Source organism: Salvelinus alpinus, chromosome 24 (assembly GCF_045679555.1).
Source record: "Salvelinus alpinus chromosome 24, SLU_Salpinus.1, whole genome shotgun sequence".
NCBI classification, from domain to species: domain Eukaryota; kingdom Metazoa; phylum Chordata; class Actinopteri; order Salmoniformes; family Salmonidae; genus Salvelinus; species Salvelinus alpinus.
Window position 1 is genome coordinate 20,046,486 of NC_092109.1, and position 20,772 is coordinate 20,067,257.

General features: G+C 43.3%; 1 protein-coding gene across 6 annotated transcripts in view; it reads left to right on the top strand.

Moving 5' to 3' along the window:
- rgs3a (regulator of G protein signaling 3a) overlaps positions 1 to 20,772 on the top strand; it is a 228,559-nt gene that overhangs the window by 147,216 nt on the left and 60,571 nt on the right. For all 6 annotated transcript variants that reach the window (XM_071363911.1, XM_071363913.1, XM_071363912.1 and 3 more), the window contains one exon: positions 16,698 to 17,588. In XM_071363911.1, coding sequence (XP_071220012.1) covers positions 16,698 to 17,588 — 891 coding nt within the window. The remainder of the gene's footprint in view (positions 1 to 16,697; positions 17,589 to 20,772) is intronic.

A 20,772-nucleotide genomic window follows, 5' to 3' on the forward strand; every position in this document is an offset into this window, starting at 1 on the left:
TCACGCACACACACACACGCAAACCCCATTTCGCTGGTCCCACTCACTGTCACAGTCCGGTTACGTCGGAGCTGAGAGTCCCTCCTGTCTCAATGTGCTCTGTCATCTGCAGCTGTTGAGATGAAAGCACCTACTGTACGGAGAGACAGGAGAGAGGGAGATGTTCACTAAAGCACAGTTAAGTATAATTAGCAGTGAATAGACATCACGGGGGGGTTCCGATCAGCTGTTTTATTCTGTTGTTCCCTGTTATACTGGAAACAGATGGGCTATTTGGGGGGGGGGGGGGTTAGCTGGAGGTTTCTGATGTTTCTGTTTTTACTCTATGACTTGTCTCATAGGAGAGAGAGAGAGATATATGCTTCTTTCTCACTTGGCCCTGGTATCTCTGCTTCACCGCCTGCTTGTTCTCATGTCCATCTCATAGAAGTGATCACTGGGATGTGTGTATGGGCCTCTTAATGTTTGTCCAGGGATGGGCTGGGGGTGTTGTGCTCTAATGGGTGAACACACACTCACACCAGGCCCTCCAGGATTTCACAGGGATGTTTTGTGATTGTTGTGGGCTTGATTTTGATGCAGAAATCCTGATTATGTGACCGCTTTATCGCTTTGGTACTATTTTCACAAGTACAGTATGTGGTGAATTCAAAACTCTTAGTACAAAACTCCAAACTGGTAACACTTGTAATACAGCCAGTCTCACATTCAAAACCATTCATTGCGCATTATTTTTGTTTGTAGACATCTTTTTTTCAGGGGGGGGGGGGGGGGGGTTCTCCTATGGGGACAGCCAAATAACCCTTTTAGGTTCTAGAAAGCACGTTTTTTCTATGAGTGTACCTCTTGAGCTGTCTGTATCCTCCTGACTGGTGGTTATCTTTGAAAGACATGAAATATGCTTCTCTGCATCTTGGAAATTCTGGGTGAAAGATTGAAAGGAATGTGAGTCTTATTCAGTATATTTTCAGGCGTGGTCTACCAACCAGTCCATCAGGCATGCCAGCTAAGAAAGTTAGCTTGTCTAACTACTCTATCTTGATGGATAGCATGAAATGGCTTCTTGGTAGATAGTTATGAGGTTGGGAGATTGGGAACCTATCTAGGCTAGCTAAAGCCAACTCCATAAAATTGCTAGGTGGCTAGTAGTATTACAGAGAAAACAAAACAAAGCAATATATATATATTTTTTAAACAGGATACATTTATAATAATAGTTGTGAAAATGTCCCACAAAATTGCACAAAAGCGATAAAAAACCCCAGTATGCTTTAAATGTGTGCTGATTGTTTGAAATTGTAAGCCCTCTTTTTGTACTGCGATGATGGGTAACGATATATTGCAATGATTTAACTGTGTTATGCAAAATTTGTGCAGTGAATGGTCAAATTTCCAAACCCTCGCATAGTATGTGGGGAATTCTTGATGTTGCTAAAAATGTTGCAATCGCAGAATCCTGGAGGGACTGATGCCACACACACACACACACACACACACACACACACACACACACACACACACACACACACACACACACACACACACACACACACACACACACACACACACACACACACACACACACACACACACACACACACACACACACACACACACACACACACACACACACACACACACACACACACACACACACACACACACACACACACACACACACACACACACACACACACACACACACACACACACACACACACACACACACACACACACACACACACACACACACACACACACACACACACACACACACACACACACACACACACACACACACACACACACACACACACACACACACACACACACACACACACACACACACACACACACACACACACACACACACACACACACACACACACACACACACACACACACACACACACACACACACACACACACACACACACACACACACACACACACACACACACACACACACACACACACACACACACACACACACACACACACACACACACACACACACACACACACACACACACACACACACACACACACACACACACACACACACACACACACACACACACACACACACACACACACACACACACACACACACACACACACACACACACACACACACACACACACACACACACACACACACACACACACACACACACACACACACACACACACACACACACACACACACACACACACACACACACACACACACTCTCTCTCTCTCTCTTTTATACCTCTCTCCAGCTCTCTTGTCTTTCTTTATGTCCCCCCTCCCTCTTCTCTATTTCTTGTGTCTGCGCTGCTGGATGGGAGTCTCCCTACTAGTCCCCCAGCGCATTCTCTCCTTCTCTCCGTTCAGCTTGGCAACAGAGACGCAGTTCCTGCACTCTAACTCACACTGACGGACGCACACACAAAAACACTCATACACACTCACCCTGACACACACACACCCATACCACTGGCCATTTGACTGAGAGGAGACTGGGCCACTTTACCAGGGATATGAAGGAGGAGCGTCTGCCTCTGTTTATTGGACTATAACTGGGGATCTCTCACCACAGGCGAAATCTATAAAGATATACTATCTCCATAGTGATAGACCTACCCACACACTCTATAGGTGAGTTTGTAGCTTTTAATAGATAGAGCAAATTGTGTATTTATAAGGTAGCCTAACGTTGAATGCATGGGGGTTGTTTTTGATGGTTTTGTTGATGTTGCTGGTATTCTTTGTTTTAGGAAAATAGGAGGGTTTTTTATTTTTGGTAGTAAAGGAAATAATGCAAGAAAGAGAGGTGAGCAGAGAAAAGGAAATCAACGCAGGTTCTTGGTTTGTCACCTCAGGTTTGGATAACCTGCATTTTATTATCTACTTTTAGGAAGTTTGGTTTTGTCTGTGTTCTCTCTTTTCTTTTGTTTCTTTTTTTTATGTCAGAATAATTTGCTAAAATACAGACATTTCAAATCAGACATTTCAAATCAGCTCATATGTCGATAGATAAATCAGGTTTTAACTTGGTTTGGCCTTCTCTGTACTGTCATCGGAGTCCGTAAATCATAGAACTCATTACGTCATCTGCATCATCTCATCGCTGCAAGAGGATCGTCATGAGCTCACAGCTCTGACTGTGCAAATCCAGCCACAGTTCTCCTTGACAGAAAGATCACGGAGAAAGAGAGAGAACAGAGAGATGGGAGAGGGAAAAACAAGGAACACACTAAGGAGAAATGATATTTTTGCCTTTTTAAAGCAGACCTGAACTCGAAAACCAACTTCTGTCATTGAAAACAGCATATGTAACATCGATATTAGCCAGAAACATTTATTCCAGTACCAAAATTGACAAAAAATGCAAGTAAGTTCATTTTCGTCATTTATCTGATTACCGACAAACAGAGGTCGGTGAAATTTCTGTACAAGAGATCATCATGACTTATCTCCCAAGGGCTCCCAAATGGCGCAACGGTCTAAGGCACTAAATCTCAGTGCTAGAAGAGTCACTACAGACACCCTGGTCGAATCCAGGCTGTATCACAACCGGCCGTGATTGGGAGTCCCATAGGGCGGCGCACAATTGGCCCAGCGTCGTCCGGGTTTGGCTGGATTAGGCCGTCATTGTAAATAAGAATTTGTTGCCTAGTTAAATAAAGGTTAAATAAATACATCTGATGGTTGGGTTTTGATTTCGACAATGCCCACTTACCCACTAACATGGGATGAACAGCTGTGGTGATTGAGGTCTAACCAATCATATAGCAGAACACACAGACAGTGAGACAGACCTGCCCAGCTGTTTAGCGGATCGGACTTTGTTTACGTAAGACAACACCATTTTTTTTACTTTAGAAAAACTGCACCTTAGCTAGATGTAAAATTGATAGACTAAAACCTCCTCTGCAAAAACATTAAAATTAATTACAGATGTCTTGATCTTAGATTCATTCTGACTATTTTGAGGAAGTCCTTTGGTGCCTCATGGAGGACAAATATCAGTAACTGCCACATCGAACCACAACCCCAAGAATGAAATCTTGTTTTCTTTAATGAGCGACAAAAAAACACTTTCAGAATCGGTGCGTTCAGTTGCTCTTTAAGATCTCACTGGCTAGTGTGAGTGTGTGCACACCGTGCGCATGAGCAACCAATGATCACACACCCTCTGTCAACAGTTTAGCAGTGTATCGACCTATAGAGGACAGGAATAGCAAGTGGTACGTATGTCAGTCACGAGGAACGTCTGTCAACATGTTTGTTGTGTGTTTCGATGAGGAGAGGGTGAGGGCCAGTTTACAAGTTTATGTACTGAGAGAGAGGGAAGGGGGGTTGGGGTTGATAGAGGCTGTGCCCAAAATTCTTCTTGCCTTCTGTTTTGGAAAAGTATACGCTGTGTACTAACCACACTACATACTCTTTAGAACACGGGTTAGTGAAAACATATGCAGTATGCAACACATAAACATACTAGGCTCATCCATACTGCAAATTAGGTTGTTCCTCAACATTCATTCATTTTGGTACAGCATTATCTGTCACCTTATCTGATTATCAGCTGTTGCCAAACAATTGGGTCTGAAAAGACTATTCACTTCCTAAATGTTGTGCAGCAAATTCATACTAGATGAAAAGTTGAAACGAGTATGACATCGCGGCATTTAAAGCATATTACATTTTCCAAATGTTCACACACTGTAACACTTTCTATTTTTTCATACCCCTTAAGCCTACTATGTAGGACACAAGTATGGGGAATCTGACACGGCCATAGAGATGGAGAAATACAGTACACTTGTAAAGTCGAGTATTGTAACTTCACACACACAATCCATTCGTAACAAATTTAACGATGGATATAGATATAGAAACATATATGTGGACACAAAATAAGAGAGGAAGAAGCACAAAGCGAGAGAGAGGGCAGAGAAAAAGACGGAACACACATCCAGATAGGGTGTTAATGAAATTGGGTCCGTCGTGTGGGGCATTATTACCTCTGCAGCGTTATCCATCAACCTTAACTCCACCTCTCCCCCAAGTCTCCTCCCTTCATCTCCCTCTGTCTCCCCCTGTCCACCTTCTCTCTCTCTCCCCCTCTTCTTCATTCTGGCTGGTGTCATTGTGTAATGTGGCTGTGGAGGGGAATATCATTGGCCTTTACTTACGAACGCACACTGCGGCTAAAGGAGGCTATCTAGGCAGCGTTGTTGGGTGGAGGTGATTTGTCAGTGTGTCCCTTACAGTTGTAGACACGCATGCACACACATACACATACAAACACAAACCTGCCAAACGCAGGTTTGTGGAGCAGGTTGAGAGCTTCAAGTTCCTTGGTGTCCTCATCACCAACAAACTAGAATGGTCCAAACACACCAAGACAGTCGTGAAGAGGGCACGACAAAGCCTATTCCCCCTCAGGAAACTAAAAAGATTTGGCATGGGTTCTCAGATCCTCAAAAGGTTCTACAGCTGCATCACCGAGAGCATCCTGGCTGGTTGCATCACTGCCTGGTACGGCAACTGCTCGGCCTCCGACCAGAAGGCACTACAGAGGGTGGTGCGTACGGCCCAATACATCACTGAGGCTAAGCTGCCTGCCATCCAGGACCTTTACACCAGACAGTGTCAGAGGAAGGCCCTAAAAATTGTCATAGACCCCAGCCACCCCAGTGAACCCCACCCCCATAGACGGTTCTCTCTACTACCGCATGGCAAGCGATACCGGAGCGCCAAGTCTAGGACCAAAAGGCTTCTCAACAGCTTTTACCCCCAAGCCATAAGACTCCTGAACGAGTAATCAAATGGCTAGCCAGACTATTTGCATTGTCCCGCCCCCCCAACCCCTCTTTTACGCTGCTGCTACTCTCTGTTTATCATATATGCATAGTCACTTTAAAACTTCTTCGGGTTAGGCCACTTTTTTTCTCAATTTCTGCCTGAATGACATGCCCAAAGTAAACTGCCTGTTGCTCAGGCCCTGAAGCCAGGATATGCATATACTTGGTACCATTGGAAAGAAAACACTTTGACGTTTGTAGAAATGTAAAAATAATGTTGGAGAATATAACACAATAGATATGGTAGGAGAAAATCCAAAGAAAAACCAACCAAACATTTTTCTTTTTTGAGAGACCATGCTCTTACAATGGAAAGTATAGGGGCATACTGAATTCTAGCCCCCATGATGCAATTCCTATGGCTTCCACAGGGTGTCAGCAGTATATGTTCAAGGTTTCAGGCATGTAACTTCCAAAACGCATAAGAAATGTCAGTTTTAGTACAGGGACACAGTCATGTACATACTACCTCATTTAGCCCGACTAACCGGCTACCTGGACTATCTGCATTGTGTCCTGCCACCCCTCCACCCGCCAACCCCTCTTTTACACTACTGCTACTCTCTGTTTATCATATATGCATAGTCACTTTAACCATACCTACATGTACATACTACCTCAATTAGCCCGACTAACTGGTGCCTGTATATAGCCTCGCTACTGTTATTTTTCACTGTCTTTTTACTGTTGTATTTATTTATTTCCTTATCTATTGTTCACCTAATACCTATTTTTTACTTAAAAATCGCACTGTTGGTTAGTAAGCATTTCACTGTAAGGTCTACACCTGTTGTATTCGGCGCATGTGACAAATTAACTTTGATTTGATTTCCTGCAGTGGTCACATCGACTTTGCAGGGGATGTCACACAGCTAGCCAGCTAGCCCCGTAATCACGTCACTGACATTTTCCCTCTGACCTTCTGCTGGGATTGATAATGTCTTTGAACATGACTCTTGACCCCCAGAGATGGGCTGTCATATCAAGCGGCCATTGTAAAAGATGACTCTGTAAGGCATCATAGTACGGGGACACAGAGCGTTGAAGTGATATTTTTTAATTACTCATCAATTTTTCATGACCTCATCCAGGAAGGAGACGAGGCGGAGGTTGGTGTGAAAAATAGGCCTCTTGTTGTGCTGAAATATTAATGAAAATAGACTTGCTTTTAATAAATCTTATTCCCGATGCCCCCAGGTCCCCTAAAGTGACTAATATTGTGTCGCTCCACGCACCGCTGTGTTGTCCTGTAATATTGCTGTAATATTTCCTCCCATGTCGCATAATGGTGTTGTATATGCTGTTCTATACCTTCACTTTCTCTTAGCAAAGGGCAAGATACCCCCAGGGAAAAGGAAATCTAATCAACTGTATACTGTGCTCCTAGATCTTAATAATAATATAACTGCAGGAGTAATATGTATTTTTGAGTAATAACTGAGGTACGAGACAGAGTCCAACACATTTAGAGATAGGGGTAGTAATAAACACATCGAGGAGAGTTATGCATCTGCTTCTATATGCTAGAGAACTTTCATTCTGTTTAATGAATATGATATGTTTTATGGGAACACTTTCCTGTTTTGTCATCCTGTTGTTCTTTGCGCTACAGCTCTTTTTCGTCCCCTCCTTCATTCTGACCATTCCTCTTCTCCATTGTTTTGATCTTTTGTTTGATCACAAAGGAGGGCCTTGACAGGTAAACAGTCATTGCTGCCTCGTCCCTCTCTCCTTGGAGCGAGGGATAGGCGGAGGAGGGTGGCCATGCATGTCATTGTGGCCAGTCAGTAATGATAATCTATTGCCTAGCCCTTTCTCAACTAATATTGAAGTGCAACAAGATCTCACGGTTTGACTTGAGTATTCAACGGTTGAGAAAGAGGGAGAACAGGGACCTGGACGAACGCCTTAGCTCTCCAGTGACCTGGTTGGATAGTAAGCAATCATGCTCATCCACAAATATATTCTCACAATGTGGTGTCCTAAAATGATGTCATAGGAAAACGTCATCCTGTCATCCTTTTTGCAAAATCGTATGGTTCTACCAATTGAAGATTATGTCAATTGGCCATGCTCCCAGCGGGCTTTGAGGTGCCAATGGGAAAATATGTCAACCTCTTGATGCGTATGTGAATACATCACATTCAATGGGAAAAGATGAGTGTCAACCAATTGATGCTTATGTCAATACATTGCATTCAATGGGAAAAGATGGGTGTCACAGGGTTGAATGCCAATACATTTCCAGTCAATGGGAAAATATTTCAACCAATTGATGCTTATGTCAAAACATTCCAGTCAAAAAGTTGAAAGGATGAGACACACACAGACAGACCTATCTCTCATCCCTCCTCTCCTCTGTTTCACGCTTCTCTCCCTCCTTCCCTCCCTCAGTCTCTTTCTCTCTACCTCTTTATACCCCCTCATCTTTCTCCCTCCCCCTTCTTTCTCCCCTACACCCTCTCTCTGTCTCCCTCCCTCTCTCTTCTCTATCTCTTTCTCCCTCCTATCTCCCTCCTCTCTCTCTCTCTTTATCTCTCTCTCTCCCCCTCCCTCGTTTACCCTCTCTCTCCTCCACATCCTCTCATCTCTCTCTTCCTCACTCTCCTCTCTCTCACCTCTGTCTGTCGACTTTCTCTCTCCCCCTCCCTCCTTCACCCTCTCCTTTTCTCTCTCCCCCTCACTCACTCTCCCCCTTCTCTCTCCCTCCTCCCTCTCCATTCTCTCTCCCTCCTTCTTTTCATCCCTCCCCTCTTCTCATCTCTCTCCCCCTCCTCTCTCCCAGCTCCACAGACAGTATATTGACGCGTAAATAACAATGCCGTGAGTTTTTACGTTAAGAATTGACCGTTCTAGAGAGGATGGAAGACAGCGTTTTTATGTAACTGCAGAGAGAGGGTCTCATCTTTCCATAAAGGGGTCATATTAGTGTGTAGCCCAAACAGTTTGGACGCTACAGACAGAAGTTTGCAGATAATAACAGACGTTTTTGTGAGAAGACTGATTTTCTGGATGTTTCCCGGTCTGAATCCACCTGCTGAGGCGCTGTCACCTTCCACCATAGATGAGAAAGGCTGACATCGGTGGATCCGGTGGATTGAGATGCAGCCCACACAAAAAACAGATATCTCTAGATTTCGGAGTTTCATAGGATTTTTTACAATTATACTTAATAGATTTCTGTGGGGGACATCGACTCTAGAAGTTTTTAACTTACAAATCTGATGCAGAGCTGTGTGTGTGCATGTGTATGTGTGGTATGGAGATGAATCGCCTCTTAATGATCTCTCAGACGGCCACTAATATGCTCTCTAATTCATGCGTGTTAACCACCTGCCAGCCCCATTCAGAGGGACGTGAGGACATTAGTGGATTAACTAGACACAACCCTCAGAGAAAGGTGACTTATGAGGACATTGGGTTTATTGACATAATAGCAACCCCAATTCTCAGAGATGTGACATACGAGGACATAGGTGTATTGACATAAGAGGACATACTGTTCCATATCAGTCTCCCCCTCTATGTCTGGTTTGCGAGGTCCTTCAGGCTCAGTTACAGTTAGACCTCCACAGAAGTGAGGCTCCTCTGTGACAGAGTCAAATGTGTTGAAGTTTATTCCCAACATAAAACCAGGTCTTCAAATACTTTGAAAGTGCATCCTCCTTTCCTTGAATGCAATCACTCATTGAATCTAACATGACTGATTGGTTGGAAGCTGATCAATGGAACACGTTTTTTCACGTTAGATCAGTGACACTAAAGAAAAGGACGGGTGGACTGTATCTTAAGCGAGGTTGAGGAGGGATGTTGCCACTATGGTGCACCTGTAAGAAAGCAGGAATGTTGTCCTTAAAACCTCTCTGGACCACCCATCCCGGATCCGGGATAACTGTCATCAGAAACGCTGACTAGCATAGCCTAGCCAGGGATATAATATAATTTCATGAAATCACAAGTCCAATACAGCAAATGAAAGATAAACATCTTGTGAATCCAGCCAACATGTTCGATTTTTAAAATGTTTTACAGCGAAAACACAACATATATTTATGTTAGCTCACCACCATATCCCAAAAAACACAGCCATTTTTTAACAGCAAAGATAGCTTTCACAAAACCCACAAATAGAGATAAAATTAATCACTAACCTTTGAACAACTTTATCAGATGACAGTCATATGACATCATGTTATACAATACATTTATGTTTTGTTCGATTATATGCATATTTATAGCCACAAATCGTGGTTTTACAATTGCGCCATGTTCAGAAATGGCTCCAAAATAGCCAGAATAATTACAGAGAGCAACATGAAATACAGAAATACTCATCATAAAACTTTGATGAAAAATACATGTTGTACATATAATTAAAGATAAACATCTTGTGAATCCAGCCAACATGTCCGATTTTTAAAATGTTTTACAGCGAAAACACAACATATATTTATGTTAGCTCACCACAATATCCAAAAACACACCACCATTTTTTCACAGAAAAGATAGCTTTCACAAAACCCACAAATAGAGATAAAATTAATCACTAACCTTTGAACAACTTCATCAGATGACAGTCATATGACATCATGTTATACAATACATTTATGTTTTGTTCGATTATGTGCATATTTATAGCCACAAATTGTGTTTATACATTGGCGCCATGTTCAGAAATGGCTCCAAAATAGCGAAAGTAATTACAGATAGCCACGTGAAATAGAGAAATACTCATCTTTCATCAAAGTTTATGATACATGTTTAACATATAATTAAAGATACACTGGTTCTTAATGCAACTGCTGTGTTAGATTTAAAAAATAACTTTAGTAAAAAGCACAGCATGCAATAATCTGAGACAGCGCTCAGCTACAGCTCTTTTTCAAAAAGTGATATTACAAATCGAATAAACTGGTCAAGCTCAGTTGAGAATCAATCTTCAGGATGTTTTTCTCATATATATCCAATAACGTCCCAGACGGAGCATTTCTTCATGTCTATCTAACGCATTGCAGACAAGGACATCACATGCGTAGTGTGCGTGGCCAAGAACTGACAATATGCCTGACCTGTCACTCCAAAGGCTCTCATTCGGTCCCACATCAGGCTAGACGCTTCATTCCACGTTCTACTGCCTGTTGACATCTAGTGGAAGGCGTATGAAGTGCATACAGATCCATAAATATAAGGCAATTGAATAGGCGATGCCTTTCACAGCGACCCATTTCAGAATTTTCACTTCCTGTTTGGAAGTTTGCCTGCCATATGAGTTCTGTTTTACTCACAGATATAATTCAAACAGTTTTAGAAACTTCAGAGTGTTTTCTATCCAATAGTAATAATAATATGCATACCATATGATCTAGGACAGAGTACGAGGCCGTTTAATTTGGGCACCGATTCATCCAAAAGTGAAAATTATATCTCCCGGGTGGCGCAGTGGTCTAGGGCACTGCATCGCAGTGTTAGCTGCGCCACCAGAGTCTCTGGGTTCGCGCCCAGGCTGGGCTGGGTTCGCGCCCAGGCTCTGTCGCAGCCGGCCGCAACCGGGAGATCCGTGGGGCGACGCACAATTGGCATAGCGTCGTCCGGGTTAGGGAGGGTTTGGCCGGTAGGGAGGGTTTGGCCGGTAGGGATATCCTTGTCTCAGTATGTAAAAAAAAAAATGAAAAAATAAAAAAAATGTAATAAAAATGTATGCACTCTACTGTAAGTCGCTCTGGATAAGAGCGTCTGCTCTTGGCCGGTAGGGATATCCTTGTCTCAGTATGTAAAAATGTAATAAAATGTATGCACTCTACTGTAAGTCGCTCTGGATAAGAGCGTCTGCTAAATGACTAAAATGTAAAAATGTAAATGTAAAATGTCGCCCCCTAGTTATAAGAAGTTTTTTAAGCCTTTTTGCCACAACTTTGGAAGTATGCTTGTTGTCATTGTCCATTTGGAAGACCCATTTGCGACCAAGCTTTAACTTCCTGACTGATGTCTTGAGATGTTGGTTCAATATATCCAATATAGTTTTCCTACCTCATGATGCCATCTATTTTGTGAAGTGCACCAGTCCCTCCTGCAGCAAAGCACTCCCAAAACATGATGCTACCACCCCTGTGCTTCACGGTTGGGATGGTGTTCTTCGGCTTGCAAGCGTACCCCTTTTTCCTCCAAACATAACGACGGTCATTATGGCCAAACAGTTCTATTTTTGTTTCATCAGACCAGAGGACATTTCTCCAAAAAGTACGATCCTTGTCCCCATGTGCAGTTGCAAACCGTAGTCTGTTTTTTTTATGATGGTTTTGGAGCAGCGGCTTCTTCCTTGCTGAGTGGCCTTTCAGGTTATTTCGATATAGGACTCGTTTTACTGTGGATATAGATACTTTTGTACCTGTTTCCTCCAGCATCTTCACAAGGTCCTTTGCTGTGTTTCTGGAATTGATTTGCACTTTTCGCATCAAAGTACGTTCATCTCTAGGAGACAGAACGCGTCTCCTTCCTGAACGGTATGACGGCTGCGTGGTCCCATGGTGTTTATACATGCGTACTATTGTTTGTAAAGATGAACGTGGTACCTTCAGGCGTTTGGAAATTGCTCCCAAGGATGAACCAGACTTGTGGAGGTCTACAATTTTTTTTCTGAGGTCTTGGCTGATAACTTTTGATTTTCCCATGATGTCAAGCAAAGAGGCACTGAGTTTGAAGGTAGGCCTTGAAATACATCCACAGGTACACCTCCAATTGACTCAAATTATGTCAATTAGCCTATCAGAAGCTTCTAAAGCCATGACATAATTTTCTGTAATTTTCCAAGCTGTTTAAAGGCATGGTCAACTTAGTGTATGTAAACTTCTGACCCACTGGAATTGTGATACAGTGAATTATAAGTGAAATAATCTGTCTGTAAATAATTGTTGGAAAAATTACTTATGTCATGCACAAAGTAGATGTCCTAACCGACTTGCCAAAACGATAGTTTGTTAACAAGAAATTTGTGGAGCGGATGAAAAGCGAGTTTTAATGACTCCAACCTAAGTGTATGTAATCTTCCGACTTCAACTGTAACTCTTCAGATATTTTAATATCTGATCAATTAGTCTTAATGAATTATTCTTTACCTCACGTCAGTCTCATCTGAACGTCGTAAATTGTTGGTTATCTACACGAACTCAGCCTTTACTATAGATCATCCATACACCAATTGGCTTAATCATTTATTTACTAACTAACTAAATAATCACAGAAATGCATAAACAAACAAACAGTAGATATTGGTTACTAACAATGATAGGAAAGATTCTCTAGTGGGCTAAACCGATATGACAGCTTGGTGGACAAAGGGAAGGGGGTGTGGACTGAGAAAGAGCGGGAAAGACAAAATGGATTAATTACACAGTCTATAATTATATACATTGAAATGCTAATCCTTCACACATGAACGGCCACTCATTCGAGAATAATTGCATGTACATATTTACGATGTATGTCATTGTTGTCTTCTCTGTTGGAATACAGTCCGTCTGCTGGAGAGTTCGTCCGAGTCTCTCTCTCTCTTTGTTTCCCTGAAGATCGAAGTCTTTCATGGTTAGAATGGATAATTCAGAGTACCAATCAAAAATGTTCTCATCGAATAGATGTTTCGGCGGTTGTCGGTATTCACATCCCAGGTTTACATAATGTTTAGCTGCAGACTAGTAATTAGCATCTAAGATTTGCTCTTATTCTGTAGGGATCGATAGTCTCAGAGTTGAACCATTTCTAGCCGTGTAGCCAATGCTCCACATGGTATGGTTTTCTAGTCTTGGTACTCAAACCTGTGTCACCTTAGCTTACACCGAGGTTTGCTTGGTCTTAACTATTCGCAATCACAGCTCACGCTGTGGGTTTGCTTAGTCTGGAGAGGATTTTCTTCGGAGGGGCTTATATTCGTAACAGTAGAAGAGGGTGGTTCCATGATGCCAGATCATGTCTGTGCTCACGGGGGAGGGCCAATGACTTAGTTAAACTTCAAAGGGAAAGAACTTCTCTCACATTAAAGGTTTAACATCACATTACATCATTTCACAAATAGTTTCATCTTTACTCATTCATTTTATACAAGAGTTAGATGCAAACCCCATAATTGAGAAATATACACATTCAGATATATAGTTATGTGTGTTTCCTGTCCTCTCTGAGGTCACCAAATGAAACACACTTGTCATACCCGTCCCTTAAGTGTTCATGGACCATTCCCACCTTCTCACAAGTGGACATATTGTTTCATTTTCCCATTTTGGGGATTTGGGAGTTCACCACGTGAAATCCTTGTTTCACTCTGTTGTCTCTCTCTCTGCATGAAAAGGGGGAGAGAGTCTCTGCCAGGAATTTACGACCTGAGATAACAGAACCTAGGTGTTGGAAAGAGTGAGAGAGGGGGAGGCACGATCTACACCCAGAATGGGCCACGTCATGACAGTTCAGTGCTTCTTTCTTCCTAGGGATAAGGATGAGAGAGAAAAAATAGAGGGGGGGTGACAGCAACAGACAGAGACACAGAGCGAGGGATTATTTGTAATTGAAGAAGGGTCTAATGGTTCTGTTTTGTTCTCTCAAACTGCCCTGGGCTTCTATGATAGAAGGAAGGAGCAGCCCCAGCTAAGTGTTTCTCAACACAATTATTTTGACTGTCCTTTATATTCCTGCTCTCCCTCTCCGCTCCTATTTTCATCTGCTACTTTCTTTTCTCTCTTTCTTGCCCTACTCCTCCTCTCTTCATCCACCCATCCCATCTCATGTTTCCATTTAGCTCATGTGATGCTACACCGGGAGAGTAATGAGGGTGGTGCTAGTGGTCTGATAGCGTAACGCTAATCATTGATGACCTACCTGTGCTCCGCTCTTCTCCTCCCCTCTCCTCCCCAGTCCTCTCCTCAGTAACACGGAGAGCTTTTAGCCCGTCAAGGGTCTCTTTCATCCTCCTCTCTCAATACTCTCAACCTCTGTCCCCTTTGCCTTCAGATCAGCCACGGGAGAGAAAGAGAGAGTAATGACTTCTTAGCCAACGGCCACAGAAGCACATGACAGTGCTGAACAAAGCTGAAATGAATTAGGTTGAGTTGTGTTTTTGTGATTGAGTGTTTCGACCATTCTTTTTTCACTGGATATGTAGAGATTTTCTTGTGAATGACACTTGAAGGGAATTGTGTGTGTGTGTGTGTGTGTGTGTGTGTGTGTGTGTGTGTGTGTGTGTGTGTGTGTGTGTGTGTGGGGGTGTAGGTGTCCCAGTACGGTAGTAGATGGTTCTGTTAGACTGGGCTCTGAAATGGAACATGTGTGTCTGACAGGACAGGTGGCTCCTTTGTGTCTCCTGCCATATCTCCACTGGAGAGGGAGGGAGAGAGTGTATGTGTGTAAAAGAGAGACAGAGAGAGATACTGAAAAAAAGAGAAAGTGTGTCTGTACATGCATCTGCGTTTACGCATTTACCATGGTCTTACAGAAGTTTATAATCAAACCTTGTATCATTCTATCTATTTAAAATCTCAGCTTTACTTTTTCAACCAAATAATGCATACAAATGCAGTATTTGATGTTTAAAACATGACAGGGTCAGAGCAGGGACTATTAGGATTACTATCAGAAGAATTGTGGATTGTATTTTCCCTTGACATCCAATCTGATAGTGCCCTCACTTTTCCTTGCCGTCTATTGGTCTTTCTCTCTCTCTCACCCCTCTGGTTCAGAGGAGGGAAGAGAGAGAGAGAGAGAGAGAGGATAGAGTGAAAGATTATGCACCAGAAAAAATAAGTCCTCGGTTTTCCGTCCTGTTTTTCTCTAAGCTGCCCTATCTCTTATAGGTGTGTCTCTTATAGGTGTGTCTCTTATAAAAGTGCAATTCACTGTAAAAATAGCAGCCCCCGTCATCATCAGTCTGTAGCTGGTGAACTGTACAATGAGGTCCTCTCTCAGCAAGGGAAGCCTACCATCACAGTGTGTTCCAGAGTGTCTTTCTTCTTCTTGTCTTTCTTCATTTCACGTGGCTCCTCTTTCGTGGCTAAAGTCAACAATTCTCCACATACACCCAGAATCACTGGCTTCACCTTTACCAGGACGTTGTTGATAGTTGGTATTGAGCCATTAGTTTCTTAGGCATGTAACACACTTCACAGGTCAATAGGATAGGAATGGATTGCTGTCAATAGGACAGGATTTAGATCAGGCCTGGTCTGGGTATAGGCTTGTTTCTCTATTGATCGGACAATACTGGATGTGTCTTAATAGCTTTTTAGTGATTGGGAGCATTTCAGCATGGCTCTGGTTGACTGTCGATGGGTTTCTTTGATTGTTTTATCTTCTCCTTATTTGACATGTTTAATTGATGCAATTCAAATGTTGATGCCTTGAATTGTCACTAGTGAAGTGCATTGCACCAAAACTGAATTAGCTGAGGGTACACATTTTTTATTTAGCCCAGCACTAATAAATGTGATATGTTCTAATCTATCTGTCTCTCTGTCTCTCTGTGTGTCTCTCTGTCTCTCTGTGTGTCTCTGTGTGTCTATGTGTCTCTGTCTCTCTCTCTGTGGGTGTCCTCTACCTATGTGTGTGTCTTTGTGGTTGATAAGGTGTGGAAGACAGGTCACTTTTGGATCCCGCTCCTGTTAGGTTTTGATTCACTGCTTTGGTTCATGGCTGGGCTGAGGTTTAAAAGTTGCAGGTGGGGCAAGAGGGAGGGAAGAAGGAAGGGAGGTAGCAGGACGGGACTGCATAGCATCATGGGTCTCCAGAGACTCATGCTCCTTTCTTTCTCTTTCTCCTTCATTCTCTCTCGCTCTCTCTCTCTCTTTCTCTTTCTCTGTCTCCAGATGCTTGAGCCCAAAGTGGACACCCCTCCATGTGAGCTGGGAGTAGGCCTACCCCTGCCACGGGGCTCCGAAGAGGACCTCCTTTACCCCTACCCTTCTAGCCCCTCAGTGCCCCTGACTCTGGGCAGCCCACAACCCTCTGAGCCCCTCACGCCCTTGGAGGAGGTCTATACCCCGCTGGGTGACGAAGAGGAGCACAAGGTGCCCCCCACCCCGCCCCCCTCCACCGAGGGAGAAGACTGCAAGAGCATGGAGGGCACCGAGCCCGAGATCTGGAGGGATAGAGAGGAGGAGGAGGAGAGGAAGGGTGAGGAGGAAGGAGAGATAGAGGAGGGTGGGGAAAGAGAGATGGAGGAGCGAGGAGAGGCGATTCCCTCAGCGACGGATGACGAGGCCCCGTCAGACCCCCCCGACACCAACGCCCCCCCCTCCTCCTCTTCCTCCTCCTTCATCATTCCCGAACTCCGCCTAGACCGCTCCTTCAGCGCCGATGCTCTCTCCTCGCCCAACACCGACGAAGAGTACGACGAGGATGATGAAGACGATGAAGAAGATGATGATGATGATGATGAAGAAGATGACAGCGATGATGCCTACCCAGAGCGCCGCGACAGTAAGCGCCGTAGTATGGTGGAGGGCTCTGCCTGCGAGAAGCATGGCGGCCGGCTGAGCGTCCAGAACTCACTGTGGCGCCGCACGCATAGCGAGGGCAGTCTGCTGCAGGACCCACGCTCTACCTGCTTCACCTCAGACAACACCATCAACTGCCTGGACGCGAGCCACGGGCACAAGGGAGGCTGGTCACTGCCCTCGCCCAAGACCCTGAAGAAGGAGCTGACCAAGAACGGAGGCTCCATGCACCAGCTCTGCATGCTTTTCTCTGGCAGGAAGGTCAGTACAGAACCATGCTCATACACACACACATAAACACATACACCAACGCACGCGCACACACACACACATTCAAATGCATGCATAGACACACACATGCAGACTCACAAACACAAACACACAGATGCGCACACGTTTTAAAGTATTGGGTCGATATAACACTGATCACACAGGAAAAGTCAAGTATTCACTGTAAATAGTTTTATCATGAGTCTTTTTGTATGTTCTGTGATACCATGTATGGCTTAGTTTGTCATGCGATGGGTTTATGGGCGCTACCCAGTGGTGAAAATGAGAACTTCAACTTTAGAAAATCTCATTATAGTTGAGTTTGCAGTATTCAACTTTGTCCACTAGAGGGCAAGCAGTGTCTGGTTCTCTTATTCAATAAAAGCACAGGAGCATAACCTCATCACAACAATGATACACAAGCTGTATTATTCCATGTGACAGCCCTTGTGTTTTTTTGGTTTTACTATCCTTGTGGGGATCAGAAGTCCTCACAAGAATATTAAAACAAGGAAAATTCAGACGGTCCCCACAAGGGAAAAGGCTATTTTAGGCCTAGGGGTTAGGTTTATGGTTACAATTAGGGTTAGGGGTTACAATTAGGGTTAGGGGTTACAATTAGGGTTAGGGGTTAGCGTTAGGGTTCGGATTAAAGCGCAGACATACCAGTACGATTGTCAAACATTTGCCTACCGACGGACAGTACTTAGTGCCTCTGAACAGAGTGTTGGCAGTCAATATCTTATGATGTAGATTCCAGGTTGGCAAACTAGCTAATGTTTTTCTTTTTCTTTAGGGGGTGGATCAGCTTTAATATTGCAGATATTTTGTAGCTTCCATCAATGTAATTGTCTGCATAATTTCCAATCACCCATATATTGTTGGGGTAAATATATATATTTATATACATACATTCACATACCCACATATATATACAAATACACACACACACACACACACACACACACACACACACACACACACACACACACACACACACACACACACACACACACACACACACACACACACACACACACACACACACACACACATATATACAGTGGGGAGAACAAGTATTTGATACACTGCCGATTTTGCAGGTTTTCCTACTTAAAAAGCATGTAGAGGTCTGTAATTTTTATCATAGGTACACTTCAACTGTGAGAGACGGAATCTAAAACAAAAATCCAGAAAATCACATTGTATGATTTTTAAGTAATTAATTAGCATTTTATTGCATGACATAAGTATTTGATACATCAGAAAAGCAGAACTTAATATTTGGTACAGAAACCTTTGTTTGCAATTACAGAGATCATACGTTTCCTGTAGTTCTTGACCAGGTTTGCACACACTGCAGCAGGGATTTTGGCCCACTCCTCCATACAGACCTTCTCCAGATCCTTCAGGTTTCGGGGCTGTCGCTGGGCAATACGGAATTTCAGCTCCCTCCAAAGATTTTCTATTGGGTTCAGGTCTGGAGACTGGCTAGGCCACTCCAGGACCTTGAGATGCTTCTTACGGCGCCACTCCTTAGTTGCCCTGGCTGTGTGTTTCGGGTCGTTGTCATGCTGGAAGACCCAGCCACGACCCATCTTCAATGCTCTTACTGAGGGAAGGAGGTTGTTGGCCAAGATCTCGCGATACATGGCCCCATCCATCCTCCCCTCAATACGGTGCAGTCGTCCTGTCCCCTTTGCAGAAAAGCAGCCCCAAAGAATGATGTTTCCACCTCCATGCTTCACGTTTGGGATGGGTTCTTGGGGTTGTACTCATCCTTCTTCTTCCTCCAAACACAGCGAGTGGAGTTTAGACCAAAAAGTTATATTTTTGTCTCATCAGACCACATGACCTTCTCCCATTCCTCCTCTGGATCATCCAGATGGTCATTGGCAAACTTCAGACGGGCCTGGACATGCGCTGACTTGAGCAGGGGGACCTTGCGTGCGCTGCAGGATTTTAATCCATGACAGCGTAGTGTGTTACTAATGGTTTTCTTTGAGACTGTGGTCCCAGCTCTCTTCAGGTCATTGACCAGGTCCTGCCGTGTAGTTCTGGGCTGATCCCTCACCTTCCTCATGATCATTGATGCCCCACGAGGTGATATCTTGCATGGAGCCCCAGACCGAGGGTGATTGACCGTCATCTTGAACTTCTTCCATTTTCTAATAATTGCGCCAACAGTTGTTGCCTTCTCACCAAGCTGCTTGCCTATTGTCCCGTAGCCCATCCCAGCCTTGTGCAGGTCTACAATTTTATCCCTGATGTCCTTACACAGCTCTCTGGTCTTGGCCATTGTGGAGAGGTTGGAGTCTGTTTGATTGAGCGTGTGGACAGGTGTCTTTTATACAGGTAACGAGTTCAAACAGGTGCAGTTAATACAGGTAATGAGTGGAGAACAGGAGGGCTTCTTAAAGAAAAACTAACAGGTCTGTGAGAGCCGGAATTCTTACTGGTTGGTAGGTGATCAAATACTTATGTCATGCAATAAAATGCAAATTAATTACTTAAAAATCATACAATGTGATTTTCTGGATTTCTCTCTCTCTCTCGCTCTCTTTTTTTTTATTTTTATCTCCCACAGTTGAAGTGTACCTATGATAACAATTACAGACCTTTACATGCTTTGTAAGTAGGAAAACCTGCAAAATCGGCAGTGTATCAAATACTTGTTCTCCCCACTGTATATATATATATATTAGAGGTCGACCGATTATGATTTTTCAACGCCGATACCGATACCGATTATTGGAGGACAAAAAAGGCCGATACCGATTAATCGGACGATTTTTAAAATGTATTTGTGATAATGACAATTACAACAATACTGAATGAACACTTATTTTAACTTAATATAATACATCAATAAAATCAATTTAGCCTCAAATAAATAATGAAACATGTTCAATTTGGTTTAAATAATGCAAAACCAAAGTGTTGGAGAAGAAAGTAAAAGTGCAATATGTGCCATGTAAGAAAGCTAACGTTTAAGTTCATGAGAACATATGAAAGCTGGTGGTTCCTTTTAACATGAGTCTTCAATATTCCCAGGTAAGAAGTTTTAGGTTGTAGTTATTATAGGAATTATAGGACTAATTCTCTATACCATTTGTATTTCATATACTTTGACTATTGGATGTTCTTCTAGGCACTTTAGTATTGCCAGTGTAAC